This window comes from Populus alba, chromosome 11 (genome assembly GCF_005239225.2).
Source record: "Populus alba chromosome 11, ASM523922v2, whole genome shotgun sequence".
In the NCBI taxonomy this organism is placed as follows: domain Eukaryota; kingdom Viridiplantae; phylum Streptophyta; class Magnoliopsida; order Malpighiales; family Salicaceae; genus Populus; species Populus alba.
Window position 1 is genome coordinate 16514610 of NC_133294.1, and position 16335 is coordinate 16530944.

At 34.0% G+C, this 16335-nt stretch overlaps 1 protein-coding gene and 1 pseudogene across 1 annotated transcript; both read right to left on the reverse strand.

Annotated features, from left to right (window-relative positions):
* Window positions 1–817: 817 nt before the first annotated feature.
* On the reverse strand, window positions 818–2480 carry LOC118047580 (1-acyl-sn-glycerol-3-phosphate acyltransferase-like; annotated as a pseudogene).
* A 9613-nt stretch (window positions 2481–12093) lies between these two features.
* LOC118047579 (1-acyl-sn-glycerol-3-phosphate acyltransferase-like) lies at window positions 12094–15177 on the reverse strand. Its single transcript, XM_035056923.2, is given in 7 exon segments — window positions 12094–12280; window positions 12283–12481; window positions 12975–13067; window positions 13142–13240; window positions 13431–13580; window positions 14522–14897; window positions 15001–15177. Coding segments are annotated over 6 exon segments (897 nt in total). The 5' UTR covers window positions 14843–14897; window positions 15001–15177; the 3' UTR covers window positions 12094–12245.
* Window positions 15178–16335: the final 1158 nt, after the last annotated feature.

The following is a 16335-nucleotide window of genomic DNA, read 5'->3' on the forward strand; positions in this document are numbered from 1 at the left end:
TTCATACTACCATGTGCTTAATTTTTATTAAATAAATGGGAATAGTGAGATTCAAAACTCGTAATCGTTTGGTCATTATTAGGCTCTGATATATTTCAAAGAATCATTTCAACTCAATAACTTAAATTATTAAATAAAATTCTAAAATATAACTTATATTATTCTTTAACACTAGGAACTGTTACATCTACACATATACACACGTAAGAAAAATATATGAATTAGGTAGACATTTTCAAGTGGCTTCAACATCCATCAACATGGGGAAACACAACAATAAAGCCGCATGTTGGCTTCTCCTCTGTTGAAAGTAGCACCAAATCCTTTGGTCAAACCTATTTATTTCGATGATAAACCTATTAGGATGTCTTTTTCACTCTATTGCATTTTTTCTTTTAAAATATCCATGATTTAAATAAAAAAATTAGTTACTTAATGTATTTTCAAACCTCTCACTTATTTTTCCTCTTAATTGTTTGCTAACACAAAACATTTAACCCTACGATTAATATTATTTATAACTTATCAAAATATTTAGAGAAAATACTCAAATTCTCCACGCAATGATATTTTATCTTTATTTAAAAATGATCAGAGCCATCCACCCAAAACAAACGCCGGCACTTAAGTTTTCAATTAATGTTGTTTAATTACTACTTTAAATTTTTTATAACTAAGCTTTTTTTACTATTATTTTTTGTTTGATTTTTTCCCTCTTAAATAAAAAAGGATGTTACCCCTCGTATTAGTCACAAAGCAATTGTAGTACACCCTGAATGGAATATTCTCTTCCTTTCGTAGCCTCTTGGAGTGTAAAGTAGGGAATCGTCATCAGTCTTCGAAAGGTATATAAACTTTTATCTTTGAATTGTCGGATTTTGATGCAACAGATTTTGGAGAGGCTGATGGCTTTGGATTATCTTGATAGGACAGAGCAACAAAAAGGATGCATAATACAAGAAATGCGACTGTTTCTGGTGCCTTCTAATGAAGAGGCCTTTGTGCCTCTGGAAGGTTTTCAATATATATGTCATGGAGCAGTCTGACATAGTCATTAACCTTGTCTTCTGTCCAATCACAAGTTTTTATTGGCCGGAGATAGTTGATTGTTATAGGCGCTGGCCGAACGTGTAAGCCGCCTTTCCTCCATGCATGATGGGTCCCTATAAAGACCATTGGAACTATTGGGAGGCGCGTTTGCAATGCTAAATGAACAAAACCCTGCCAAGGAACACCGGAAAACGGGGAGGGAGTCATAATTGGTTAATTATATAGTATGAATGGAAGTTTGGAAAAGAGCGATGCATAATATATTCACAATGGACAGCACACAGACGTTTTCAAAAACCACATCTGGGAAAGAAAGATCCGAAGTTACAATTCAGTAACTAAAGGGATTCTTCATAGCTCTATCTGCAAGAATTATGATTCGATACTTGTATCTCTTAAGTTGGTCTTCGTAATATAACTAAGAAGTACTTGACAAAAGTAGAGAGGAAATCAGATCTTGCTGATGGAATCATTTGCAGCTCACTAGGCATGCATGGAAGGTTGAAAATCTCTATCAAGCATCATTCCAAAATGTGATGATGAAATTGTGAAAGCACATTTTGGATAAGTATTTACCTTTTTAAAGGGTAGGAATCGACCATTTTTTGATCTAGTTCCCTCAGGAAAAATGGCGAGTGACAGGTTGTTTTTCACAACTGCATGAGCCACCTGAGCACAAGAATCACAGGTTAGATGTATAGACTAGAGATATCATCAATAACATGGAGAAGTGGATGGAGAACCTCCTTCATGGATTGAATAGCTGCAGTAGGGTTGGAGCGATCTATTCGAAGATGGTTTGCCAATACATAAAGTTGTCCAAATAAAGGGTACCATATGATCTGCAAAAACAGAAGTGTCACTCATGAAACAGGGTGATTTTATTACAAGTAAGGGTGGTATCACCAGCAGGTTTATAAGATACAAATTAATTTATCAATAAATGCATTGAACACAACAAGACAGAATTAATATTAACTTCAAAATTAGAGCACAAGCAAGCATGAAAAACTAATATAATAAAACAAAGGCACTTACCAACATTCTACCAGTGACATGCCCATAAATATTTCCCTACCTGATCATCTTATAAGGCCATGGTAAGAGCAAGAGCAAGATCAAGGACCAAATGAATGTTGTGACCATCATTGACAAAAAACAAACCACAATCCTTACACAAGATATCAATGCAGAAATCCACCCATCATCTTCAACATAAACATCACTCTTGGGACTTTTTATCACTTCTTCCCTCACCAAAATCTTTGGGGTTTGTTTCCCATTTGGAGTGGAATTTGTATCAAGGAAGCTCTCCAATCTCCTATTCCTCATGAAAGAACCACCTCCAGTGTTGTCCATGACTCAATAATCAAACGCCTTGCAATGTTTCTATGTAGATGGCTCAGAAATTACCCTGTTCAAGACAAGGACAACAGATGGTTAGATAGCTTGATTCAACATAAAAACTCTATTTTGCCCTCTCTTCTATCTCTCTATTCCTCTTTTTTTTTTCTCTCTCTCTTAGTTTTTTGTTCTCTTCTTTGCTTCTTCATTATTTTTTTTCAGTCTTCCACCTCCCTTATGCTCTCTCTCTCTATCTCCTCGTTTCCCCTGTATTTATAGGTAAAAATAGGGGAGAGATATGGACGGGGCGGCCACTGTGCAACTGCCCCTCCACCACCCGAGGGACACATCTCCTATCTTTTCTCCAACAAGTGGAAAGCTTTGGGAAAGTGGGGGTCCTTGGCCGGCATCTTTTTGAAAGAGAAAGCGGTGAAAAATAGGGAGAAGAAAAATCTTTTTCTTCCCTGCTTTGCGCATCCAAGGGAAGAAGAAAGCCCACAGTGTCGTTCAAAACTGCATCGTTTTAGGCTTCTCCTTTTTTTTTTTTAATGAACATGTCAAAGCTCACATCGGTCCTTAATTTTTAGTTTGTTAAATCGAGTCCTTAATTACAATTTTGATTGTAAAAATCAATTCAATTGCATCCCTGCCAAATTCAATTGCCGGCCCTGAAGATGGTCGCCTTTTTCACATTGATCCTTGGTCTCAAATTTATGCAATTTGACCCTCAAATTGATTAATAAACTTCTATTTTTTTTCAATTTGGTCTCTGATTTCGGTATAATTACAATCCCTCTATTTAAGCGCTTTTCCAGTTTGGTCTTTGGTTTTGGGTTGTTCAATTAAGTTCCTAATTGGCCATCAAACTTCAATATTGATGCAATTAAGCTCATGATTTGACCAAATTAACTCTAAAAAATTATAATTTGACCCCATAACTTTAATTCCTTCCAATTTAAGCCCAAATTGACTTCAAAATCAATTTTTATTGCAATCAAACCCTCCATAAATTCAATTAAACCTTTAATAAAATATAATTGAGTCCATAAATATCTGATTTTAGACTTTTCTTTTTCAAATTGATTTTTTTTGCCAACAATGCTCTAATTAGTCAACAAAATACTGTCAAATTTCAATTTTTGAACCTTCTCAACCAATTTAATTTTAGTCATTTTCTAGGCGCACCAACATCCTCTTTTCACTGCTATTATTTTTTTTTATTTTTCTTCCGACTATATTTTTTTTTATTTTTTTTCTATATTTATTTTGGTGTGAGGATCCAAAAATAAGTTACAACAATGTCAAACGCATTTGGAACAAAAACCCAGTGCATCACTACCAGAAATTCACTTAATAGCAACGGATTTACCGACGGAATTTTTTTTGGTAATTTGAGGTCAAAATTACTGACAGAACTTTTTTTTGTTTGTAATTCAGTCAGTAACTACTGACGGACACTATCCGTCGGTAGTTATCGACTGAATTACAGATGAAAAGTTCAGAATTAAAAAAAAAAAAAAAGTGGGTCGCTGACGTGGAGGTTTTAGCGGGGTGATATTTTTCGATGGAATCACCGACGGATTAAAAATGACAGCTCTGTATAGTGACGTGACCGGTTCATCGTTAAACATTCCGACAGATTTGAAATGGCAGATCTGTACGGTGACGTGACCGGTTCACCATTTAAAATGCCAACGGAATCACCGAGGGATTAGATATGGCAGATCTGTACAATGATGTGTCGATTTTTTCATCAAAATAGCCGACAGACTCACCAATGAAATTATCCATCTGTGAAATCATTAGAAAAGGTTAATATAATTCCCTGCCTGCCGACCCTCTCATCCTTCTTCTTCCTAATTCAAACTCTTCCCATCTGCAAACAACCAGCCCCCAAACAAAAATCTCACTCATCTCAGCAGAACAAGTTATATTTCTTGAAGTTTTGTGGTCACATCATCCGTGTTCTGATTTGTCGATGGATTTTATCAATTTTTGTAAGTAATTCAATCTTTTTAAATTTTAACTTTTAAATGTCAATTTTATTGTTTTTTTAGTATATATATTTTGTTAGTAGATGTATATGTTTTATTGTTATTTCTCAAAACAAACTTGTAGTATATGAATGTATAATTTTATACATGTTATTTTTTTGTTTTAGATTTTGTAAGATTGTATTTGTTTGTAAATTGTTAAAAACTTTATGGAAGTACCGAATTACATGTGCTGTTTTGAAAATAATTAATAGCTTGCTTAATAGGTCGGTTTTAAGTTTTATCAATGGTATTGGCGGAGTGGTAATTTTTATAAATTTATATATATTAATTTGTATTGATGTTGATAAATGATAATGAATATTTAATATTTATGAGAAGTTGTGATTGGTTTGTTGGATAATCTCGAGGTAAACTAATATTTTTGCAAGTTTATTTACCTAACTTAGTTAATTAATACATGATGTCATCATAATTTTATAAAGGTTCAATATGAGTCATGGATGATCGTTCATGGATGTCTCGAGATTCACCCCAAGGATTGTGGAGGATGGATTATTGTAACGAGGTTCAGGGTTTTATTAATTTCACAACATCTATTCCCAGAAATTTTATTGGAGGCGGTATTATGTGTCCATGCAGGAAGTGTCAAGATAAAAAGTATATACATCCAGATGTTGTAATGATGCATCTTCTACACAAAGGGTTTATAGAGAATTACCAGTGTTGGTATACACATGGAGAAGTATTTGTTAGTAAAAGGAGAATAGGAGAAACGGTGGTTGGGTCAACTTCTAGTGTTAGCAACATGCATGATGCAGCAAATGACAACACTAATCCTTATAAAAATATGGTTATGGATGCAATGAAATGAATCAAGGTAATGTCAGTCAATGTCCAATTATAGAAGAATAAACCTAATGTAGTTGCAACTAGGTTTTTTTTGATTTGTTGAAAAGATTCCGACGAACCATTATGATTTGTCCAATGGGATGGCTGCACAAACCACAGTAAATTATCGGCCATGGCACAGGTGTTCACCATCAAGTCAGATCACGGATTGAGTGAGGCCAGGTATGACAAAATTATTGAATGGGCAAAAAGCATTTTACCTGAAGGGAATAGTCTGAAAGAGAACTTCTATGTTGCGAAGTTCATGATGAAACCCCTCGATTTAGGATACTAGAAAATCGACATGTGCCCTAACTTCTTCATGTTATACTACCTTGAAAATACTGAAGTGACCGAGTGCATGACATGCAGGCATTCCTGTTACAAACCCAGAACTGGCAGGGGAAAGACTCTAGTGGCATATAAAAAACTTAAATACTTCTCGATCACACCTAGACTGCAGAGGTTATTCATATCACCAATGATTACTAAGCACATGACATGGCACCAAGCACATGATGCGATTGATGGTGTGATGGTGCGATGGTGCATCCTTCTGATGGCGAAGCGTGGAAACGCTTTAACAATGTGCATCATTACTTTTTAGTTGAATCAAGGAATGTGCATCTTGGGTTGTGTACAAATGGATTCAACCTATTTGGGTCATTTGCTGCTCCCTATTCTTGTTGGCCGGTCATACTCACAATTTATAACTTGTCACCGGGAATGTGTATGAGGCCGGAGTTCATGTTTTTATCTACTGTCATACCGGTCCAAACAGCCTGAGGCGGAATATAAACGTCTTCAACAGTTGATTGATGAGTTGGCACAGTTGTGGTCCTCTAGAGCTCTGACTTATGATATATCGAGGAAACAAAATTTTCTTATGAGGGCGGCTTTGATGTGGATTATGAATGATTTTCCAGCTTATGGAATGCTTTCTGTTTGGAGCACGCATGGAAAACTCGCATGTATATACTGCATGGAAAACAACAAGGCACTCATGCTAGCAAACGAAGGTAAAGCTTCTTTTTTTTATTGTCACCGTTTTTGCCACTTAATCACAGGTACAAAAAGAACAAAAAAGATTTCTTTATTGGCAGAGTTGAAAAAGATGTTGCATCCCTGTGTCTTTTTAGTGAAAAATTGCATAATGTTGTATCAGAGTACGGTGACATTGTGTTTAGTCTTCAATTAGGTAAGCAAAAGTTTCCTAGTTTTGATTTGACCCATAATTGGGTAAAGCGAAGTATCTATTGGGAGCTTCCTTATTGGAAGACCAATCTGCTCCGTCATAACCTTGACATCATGCACATAAAAAAGAACGTGTTTGAGAACATTTTCAACACTATCATGAATGTGAAGGGGAAGACAAAGGACAACATCAAGGCTAGATTGAATATATCTTCATACTGTAACCGTAAAAATATGGAGTTGGTTTATGATGAGTCATGGGTCGCAAAACCAAGAGCAAGCTTCGTGTTAGAGAAAAACGCACAACTGTTAGTCTACAAATGGCTTAAGAGTCTGTGTTTTTTGGATGGACATGCATCAAACATATCAAGGCTGGTTAATATAAAGGACTGCATATTGTATGGAATGAAGAGTCATGACTACCATGTGTTTTATGCAAACACTCATCTCATTTAGCTTTTTCGTGATTTGTTGCTAAAGGGAATATGGGATGCACTCATGGAGATCAATCATTTCTTCAGAGATATATGCTCCAACAAATTGAATGTTGAGCACATTGAGAGGCTTCAAACGAATATCATCGAGACACTATGATGACTTTCACCGTTTCCTCTTTTTTCTGTTTTTCTTTCTTTTTAATTTCTTCTTTTTCTTCTTTTTCTTTTTTTCCTCTCTCGGTTCTCTCCTCTCTATCCCTAATCTGCTCCTCTTTTTTTTCTCTCTATTCCTCTATGTTTTTATTCTTCTTTTCTTTTTTCTCTGTTTTCCTTCTCTTCTTCCTCTATTTTTTTTTCTTTTCTTTCTCTTTTAGTTTTTTTTTGTTCTCTTCTCTGCTTCTTCATAAATTTTTTTTGGTCTTCCACCTCCATTGTGCTCTCTCTCTCGCTCTTTATCTCCTCGTCTCCCTTGTATTTATAGGCAAAAACAGGGGAGAGGTATGGACGGGGTAGCCACTGTGCAACTGCCAGATGGCCGCCTTTTTCACATTGATCTCTGGTCTCAAATTTATGCAATTTGACCCTCAATTGATCAATACACTTCTAATTTCTTCAATTTGGTCTCTGATTTGATATAATTACAACCCCTCTATTTAAGCGCCTTTCAAGTTTGGTATATTTTTTTATTTTTTTTGAATATTTTTTTTATGCGAGAATCCAAAAATAAGTTACAACAATTTCAAGTGCATTTAGAACAAAAACCCAGTGCCAAGAATGATCGACTACTAAGAAGTTCAAAAGACTGCATCAGACTGAAATTTTCAGAACACCAAGTCTACAACACAAAAGGGTTGTAAAAGGAAATGAATAGGCATTGATATGGTTTATATATCCCAGAACAGTGAAGGGAAAGGAAAAGCAATCTAAAAACCCACAGAAAGGGCAATAATTATGGACATGAACATCTAAACTCTGTAGCAAAACCTTTGAAATAGGAAAATAAAAAATAAAAACGAAGCTTAACCATAGGAGTCTGCATTTCAAATTGAGCAGAACAGTAGTATTTAAAACAACAGATCAACATCTTTTAGCTAGTGTATCTAAAAGATACTTGTGCATGCATGATTTTGCAATGTCTCGTGAGCAAAAACTATAAATTATCTATCCATTTACCTTAGAAAAAATAGCTTATTTCCATAATATAATTAATATTCAAAATAAAGTTCTGTTTAGATTGTAACCTCAGTATTTGTAAAATCCTAGTTTCTTTTCACTATACGTTTACGATGACATGAGGGCTCAAAAAGCATCATAGAGAGCCAAGTAGGTAGCATAAAGTACCTTATTGAAAAGAATTGGTTAGATCAACCGCTAAGGGGAAATGTATATAAATGTCACGATGAGATCCACCTTAGATCGAAAAAAATTTCAAATCCATTTTCACAAAACCATCCAAACATAATGATTATATAAAGAGTGTTGTTTATGACAAGCGAAGCATTGAAGTCTTAATTAACTCATAATTATCCTTTTCATAGATACGTTCCTTATTATGATGATTTTTTAATGATAATTCTTTCTAAAAAGAATTTCTTAGATCGTTATATCAGAGATTAAAGAAATATTTTCTATTTAAAAAATTTCTAATTGTCAAAAAGGTTGGATTTAAAAGAAACAAACTTACGAATGGTGAAGATTGGTAAGGTCATTTTTTATGTTTTAAATTAGTCCTATAAAATATTGTTTAGAATTTTTCTTTATTTTTCTAGTTATTTTTGGATTTTTTTAGCTAGATTTCAAGATTTTTATTGATGAAGTTACTTTTCTCTTCTCGGCTCTGATCAGCTTCTTCTACTCTGGCATTTTTCTTTCTTGCTTCTGCTAGCGTTGTTAATTTTCTCAGTTGGCTTCTTATCTGCCTTGATTAGCATGGTGCCACCATGAAAAAACTGAAGCTTTTTTATGGTAGCAGGGAGAAACCTTTTCGGTTGAAAACCTTTTTGTACTAGGACAAATTCAAATTAATTCGTATTGTATCCTGAATATTCTCGGAAAGCTATGAACTAAGACAGCTAGCTGTCTTAACCTATCCGGTTTGTAAAAGGATTTGTTACCTGCCCGGCCTCTCTCTCTCTCTCTCTATAAATATAGCCATCCAGATAACCTACTTTCTCAAGTGTCTTGGTTTTGTCTCTAAATCTCTCCTTGCAGTCTTGATTTTTTAGTTTCTTGCCATATTTTTGTCTTCTCGTATTTCTTGAAGAAGAGATAGAAAGATGTTGCTCACGCGTGGCATAAACAATCATCCATATTTTGATGATGTTGATGAATATTATCTAGGGCTTAGTAAGGAAACAGAATATGAAAAAGAAGCGTCAAATCCTCTGGAGAAGGAATTCGGGGGTCCGTCCAATCTGGTTGCCAGTGCCGAAAGATGTCAGCTTTTGGAGACCCTGACCAGTAGGGTTTTCGTACCCAAGAAAAGAAGAGGAAGTGGAAGACTAGGGTTTCCTTCCATGAAAACGTTAACCCAACGTCCTGATCAAAAAGCCGAGAGCACTGCTATCAGCATTGATGAATCTGTAAACCCACTCGGAACTATTCTTGTACCGAAGAAAATAAGGGCAAGTAGACCCAAGCTTGTCTTGAAAAGCAATCACTGCACCAGATTCGATCAAGAAGATGATCCGAGAACGGAGATCAAAAGTAGCCGGGAGAAAAAGAGAGCAGGCAGAAAGCGAGTCTTGAAAAGCCTAGGGATCGACGTGGAAGATGATCTTCGACAGAGATCATCAAAGAAGAGGAAGAGGGTGGGACAGAGGGTGGATTTCAAGAAGCTGGGTTTGTATCCACCACCCGATTTCTCTTCTCAAATAAAATCCGCGATAAGTTATCAAGAAGGCCGTGACAGTGAAATCAAGTTAAGGATAATGAAACAAATCTTCAAGACTGACATGGACAAGCACCAGGAACGCTTCTCAATGCCTTTGAATCAGATTAAGGGCGGCCAAGAGTTTCTGAATAAAATGGAGATGGAGGAGGTGTGCCGAAGCGAGAGCAAGAGCACAGAAGTGAAGCTAGTGGAACTGGGTCTTGAAGGTGGTAACGTTCATCAAAGCACAATGAGGCTGAGGAGGTGGCAGATTAATAGCACCGTTTCCTATGTGTTAACCTCCAATTGGAATGATGTTTTGGATAGGAATGCGGGAGCACTAAAGGTGGATGATATTGTCCAAGTCTATTCTTTCAGGCGTGATCGGAAGCTGTGGCTTGTGCTCCTCAAGGTTAGGGACGCAGATCGATGATCAAAGCCGGCAATGGCCGAGGGAACATTAATTTCATGTTGTAGCAGATTAAGTAATTAGGTTCTTGTCTCTTTGAACTAGCATGTATTAATAATTTCCGCTCTATATCTATTAAATAAGAAATTAAGCAATTGTTCTATGAGAAACGACGTTATATATTTGCCTATGCTTTCCATGCATTCACTTGTTTGTATCCCTACAGAGATTATAAGAGCAGATTCTGGTACAACTGCGAATAATATTAGATTGATATTAAATGGAATAAATAAAATGGAGTATTTTAAATGTTATCTTGTCATAACGAAGGAGAATAATAATATGTTAATTCAGCCTATTTATTAATTTATTTCATTTGCAGTTTTAATTTCACTTTCCGTTTTTAAGATTTCATTAAGGGAGAAATTCTATTTAATTTTAATCTATAGTTTTTATCTTTCTCATTAAAAAAGATGTAGAAAATAAAAAAGGAATAGTGAATTAATATATTTTCAAACCTCTCACTTATTTTTCCTCTTGTTTGTTAACACAAAACATTGAACCCCATGATTAATATTATTTATAACTTATCAATTATATTTAGAGAAAATACTCCAATTCTCCGCACAATAATACTTTAACTTTTATCTTTTAAAACTTTATACTTTAAATACCATATCAACATAAAGATTTAAATTCTTACAGTAAACATATATAAATATTTGTGACCTAATTTTCTTTTCAAAAAACTTACATTTGACTCTATTAAATTTTGTTGAATAAGGTAAAAATATTTATGATTTAAATGTTTTTTTTTTCAAAAATTAACCTCATAATATTTAAATCTAGAGACCTAAGTGTTAAAAAAATTTATCTCAACTCAATAGCTTAAGATTTGGTTTGGTTTGCCATTAGAAAAGTTGGTTAACGGAAAACATTTTTCAGTTAAAGAAAAATTTGGTATGGTTTTCAGGAAAGTGTTTTTCCTTTTGGCTGTGTTTGTTTTCTAGAAAGTGGTTTTTGAAAAATCACTTTCCAAACTTTTTTATGTTTGTTTGGCTTTAGAAAAAGTTGGTCAACAGAAAACACTTTCCAGTCAAAGGAAAATTTGGCTTGGTTTTCAAAAAAGTGTTTTCCTAGAAAATTTAGGCGGAAAACACTTTCTAGAAGTTGTGAAAAATTTAAAAATATCATTATTTGCTGATTATATCAAATTTTATTCTCAAAACTTTTGATTGCTATATATATATATATATATATATATTTTGTTTTGAATATTTATTTTTCAATTTCATCTCTTTAAATTTAATTTTTATGTTAACTTTGATCATTATTTTTATAATTGCTATTTGCTTTTAATTCCTAATCATTTTTTTTTATTGAAATTTTTTTATCTATTAAAGTTGATCCTCATTTTCTTTATTGTTACTTATTTTATTTGAAATAATTTATAAAATGTTAATTATTATTATTTTAATTTCTTCATCTTTCATTTTTTTTAAATTTTTTAGATTTGATCTCTATTATTTTGATTATTATTTATTTTATTTAAAATAATTTATAAAAATTATATTTTTTTTCAATTTCATTCTCATTCAACTTTTTAATTTGTAAGATTCTTTCCTTATTATTTTAATAAACTTGAGAAAAATAAAATATTAATAAGTTATTTTAACAGCTCATTTTCCATGACATAACCAAACACTGGAAAGTGTTATTTAATTTATTTTTCATTACACTACCAAGTATCAGAAAATAATTCACTTTTTCAGAATTTACTTTACAAAAAAAAATTACTTTCTAGCAAACACACAAAGCTTTTCTCTTAATGGAATATTCTCTTCCTTCCGCAGCCTCTTGGAGCTAGCTAGTACAAGGCGTGTAAAGTAGGGAATCATCAACAATCTTCGAAAGGTACATAAACTTTTATCTTTGAATTGTCGGATTTTGATGCACCAGATTTTGGAGAAGCTGATGGCTTTGGATTATCTTGATAGGACAGAGCAACAAAAAGGGATGCATAATATAAGAAATGTGACTGTTTCTGGTGCCTTCTAATGAAGAGGCCTTTGTGCCTCTGGAAGGTTTTCACATATATGTCATGGAGCAGTCTGACATAGTCATTAACCTTGTCTTCTGTCCAATCATCAGTTTTTATTGGCCGGAGATAGTTGACTGTTATAGGCGCTGGCCGAACGTGTAAGCCGCCTTTCCTCCATGCATGATGGGTCCCTGTAAAGACCATTGGAACTATTGGGAGGCGCGTTTGCAATGCTAAATGAACAAAACCCTGCCAAGGAACACCGGAAAAACGGGGAGGGAGTCATAATTGGTTAATTATATAGTATGAATGCAAGTTTGGAAAAGAGCGATGTATAATATATTCACAATGGACAGCACACAGACGTTTTCAAAAACCACAATTCAGTAACTAAAGGGATTCTTCATAGCTCTATCTGCAAGAATTATGATTCGATACTTGTATAACTAAGAAGTACTTGACAAAAGCAGAGAGGAAATCAGATCTTGCTTATGGCATCATTTGCAGCTCACTAGGCATGCATGGAAGGTTGAAAATCTCTATCAAGCAAGGAAATTTATCACTGAAGCATTTTCTCAATGAACAATTAAAGTCTTACAACAGAATTGCAACATATATATAGAACACGTTATACGAAAATGATGTCAGGTGGGAAATAATTTCTCATGTTCAGCATCATTCCAGAATGTGATGATGAAATTGTGAAAGCACATTTTGTTCAGGAAAATGGACAAGTATTTACCTTTTTAAAGGGTAGTAATCGTCCATTTTTTGATCTAGTTCCTTCAGGAAAAATGATTAGTGACAGGTTGTTTTTCACTACTGCATGAGCTACCTGAGCACAAGAATCACCGGTTAGATGTATAGACTAGAGATATCATCAATAACATGGAGAAGTGGATGGAGAACCTCCTTCATGGATTGAATAGCTGCAGAAGGGTTGGAGCGATCTATTCGAAGATGGTTTGCCAATACATAAAGTTGTCCAAATAAAGGGTACCATATGATCTGCAAAAACAGAAGTGTCAGTTATGAGGTCAGATACACATTCTAACAATGTCATAACTCATGAAACAGGGTGATTTTATTACAAGTAAGGAGGTAGCACCCAGAAGGGTGGTTTCTGCACATAAACAGAGTTTATAAGATACAGATTAATTTATCAAGACGAATCGTCACCAGATAACTGAATGCATACCTCTTTCTTTGCAATGCCAACAGTGCCTGTGGGAGTCAGCCACATCATAAGGAAAATGTCTATAGGAGAAGCATGATTGCAGACATAAATGGCCCTCTCATTTGAAAATTCAGTGCCTTCAATCCTGATAGGATTCCCCAAGATCCACATCTGCAATGCAAATTGTGTACTTTTAGATGGCCTCATTTCTTCAACACAAGTAACACTCATCTCACTCCAAAGCAGTCAAAGGTTCCATTTCCAGGATCAGCTAGCTCTGAGAACAGCTTACCAGAAGCTCGTTAACATTTTCTTCCACTAGATTAAGTGCCTGTTCATTTAATCTTCCACAATGGATTCTTCATTATAGATTCAACTAACACTCATCTGCTCGTTAACATTACACATTAAGTTCTACATTGCTGAAATTGTTCATGAAGCTTATTCTGTCTTGTTTTGTGAGCACCGTATATTTCTCAAAAATCTGCAGGAGATATGTTCCTATAATCAAAACACCAGGCCCCGGACCACTTCTGAGCAACAGAGAAAAGAGGTCCTCTCCCTAGGATAACCCCAAAAAACTCATTTGTTATGTACCTTATATATAACATTTTGCATAAATTCAGTACGAGAGCAAAATTAAATATTCTGGATGAAAACTTGAAGATTGAATCTTTTGATGATAGAGCCCTAAGCAACCACAATAACAAGTTCATAATTTGATGCACATTTTATAGATATAGCAGAGAATAATTAACATGGTGTCAAGAAAACACCAAGCAATTTTACCAATCACTTTTAAAAGGCAATGTTGTTTGCTGGAGAAGCAAGAAAAATTTGGGACCATCATTTCATTAAAACAATAAAATAAAATAAAATCATGAAACAGAGAAACAGAGAGAAATTCATGAAGTGCAAAGATTTCCCTTTGTTTTCTCCCTCCATTTTCTCAGGATTCACACACAAACGTTCATTCTGCTTTTCTTGATGGTTAATTAACTATTTATTCATAAATAAATGCATTGAACACAACAAGACAGAATTAATATCAACTTCAAAATTAGAGCACAAGCAAGCATGAAAAACTAATATAATAAAACAAAGGCACTTACCAGCATTCTACCAGTGACATGCCCATAAATATTTCCCTGCCTGATCCTCTCATAAGGCCATGGTAAGAGCAAGAGCAAGATCAAGGACCAAATGAATGTTGTGACCATCATTGACAAAAAACAAACCACAATCCTTACACAAGATATCAATGCAGAAATCCACCCATCATCTTCAACATAAACATCACTCTTGGGACTTCTTACCACTTCTTCCCTCACCAAAATCTTTGGGGTTTGTTTCCCATTTGCAGTGGAATTTGTATCAAGGAAGCTCTCCAATCTCCTATTCCTCATGAAAGAACCACCTCCAGTGTTGTCCATGACTCAATAATCAAACTCCTTGCAATGTTTCTATGTAGATGGCTCAGAAATTACCCTGTTTAAGACAAGGACAGCAGATGGTTAGACAGCTTGATTCAACATAAACCGATGTATCTGGTCGCTGAGAAGGTGCAGGAAAGTGAAGGGTAGAACTAAACTTTATATAAAGGGAAGAAGAGACAAACAGCTAGTCAACACTCATGGAAACCGAGTCAACGAGAGAAGATGAGACCAGTAGAAACCAATCAGCAGAACAAATAACGTTCTGTTTGGTTTCCAAGAAAATGAAAATAAACAACTAGCACCATCGTCTTTCTAATCTAAAAAGATAAAGAAACAGAGACAGTAAGAAAGCAAAGAGATGCGAAGAGGAGTCTTTAAAGTCCAGCAAGTCAATGCCTTATTATATTCATATAGCTAAGTAGAAGTTTTTATGTGGCACACAATAAAACCAGAAGCCGAAAAGAAACAATTTTTGACGAAGACCTACCAAACCATACCTACCAAGAATGAATATCTCAAAGAAAATTATGCATACCAAATCAAAGAAAGTTCAAGAACATGGCAGTACATAGACAGAGCTATAAAAGTATTTAATGAGCTATAAGATTAAGAGATTTTTTTATGGCAATACTAGCAATAATTATATATATAAACTTTTCCTCAAACAATTTCTCATTAATATTCAATGGATTAAAACGTCTATTTATTTTTTAATCTTTATTGTATATTCTTATTTTTTTCTCAAATTAATTTTTTTTATATTTTTTATATGGTCACATGAAAACAATTAAGACATGTTTTTTGTTCTTTAATTGAAAACTTGCTTATCATACCATGATAAGTTCTTATTTAAAAAATCATTCCACTAATAAAAAACTACATGTTTTTGTTAAAATAAAAAAGAAATACATGAATAAGAGAATGGAGTTTTAATTAAATAAATTCTTTTTTTCCCTATATAACTCCTACAAGATTTTGTTTTACTTGCCTTATTTATTGTAACCTAAACAAAATTAATTAATCATTCTCTTTACTTCCCTTATTTATTATAAACTAAACAATACACACTCTTACATTTTGACAACAGAAGCACGCAGACCATGAGTTTGGAAATAAATGATCCATGTTTATTTGACTGTATGACATGTCAGTTTTCATGTTTTCTTCTGCTTCTTCTCCAGCCAAGAATTAAAATAAAAATAAAAATAAAATAATAACTTTTTATAATATTATTGAGTTTGAAAAATATATTTAGAAGTTCTTTTATATGATTCTTTATATGTTTCTCAAATAAAATAAATTAATGATTGATGATTTCTTCATGATGTGTTCATATAATTCACCAGAAAAAATAAGTCAAATGTTTCATAGAAGCGTAGTACGTACTGTCTATTGAAAAATTAATAATCTGGTGGCAAATTATTACTTTCATAGAAGCAAATTACATCGAAAACTGAGCAAGAGGAATGGAAGGAACGATTGTAGAAAAT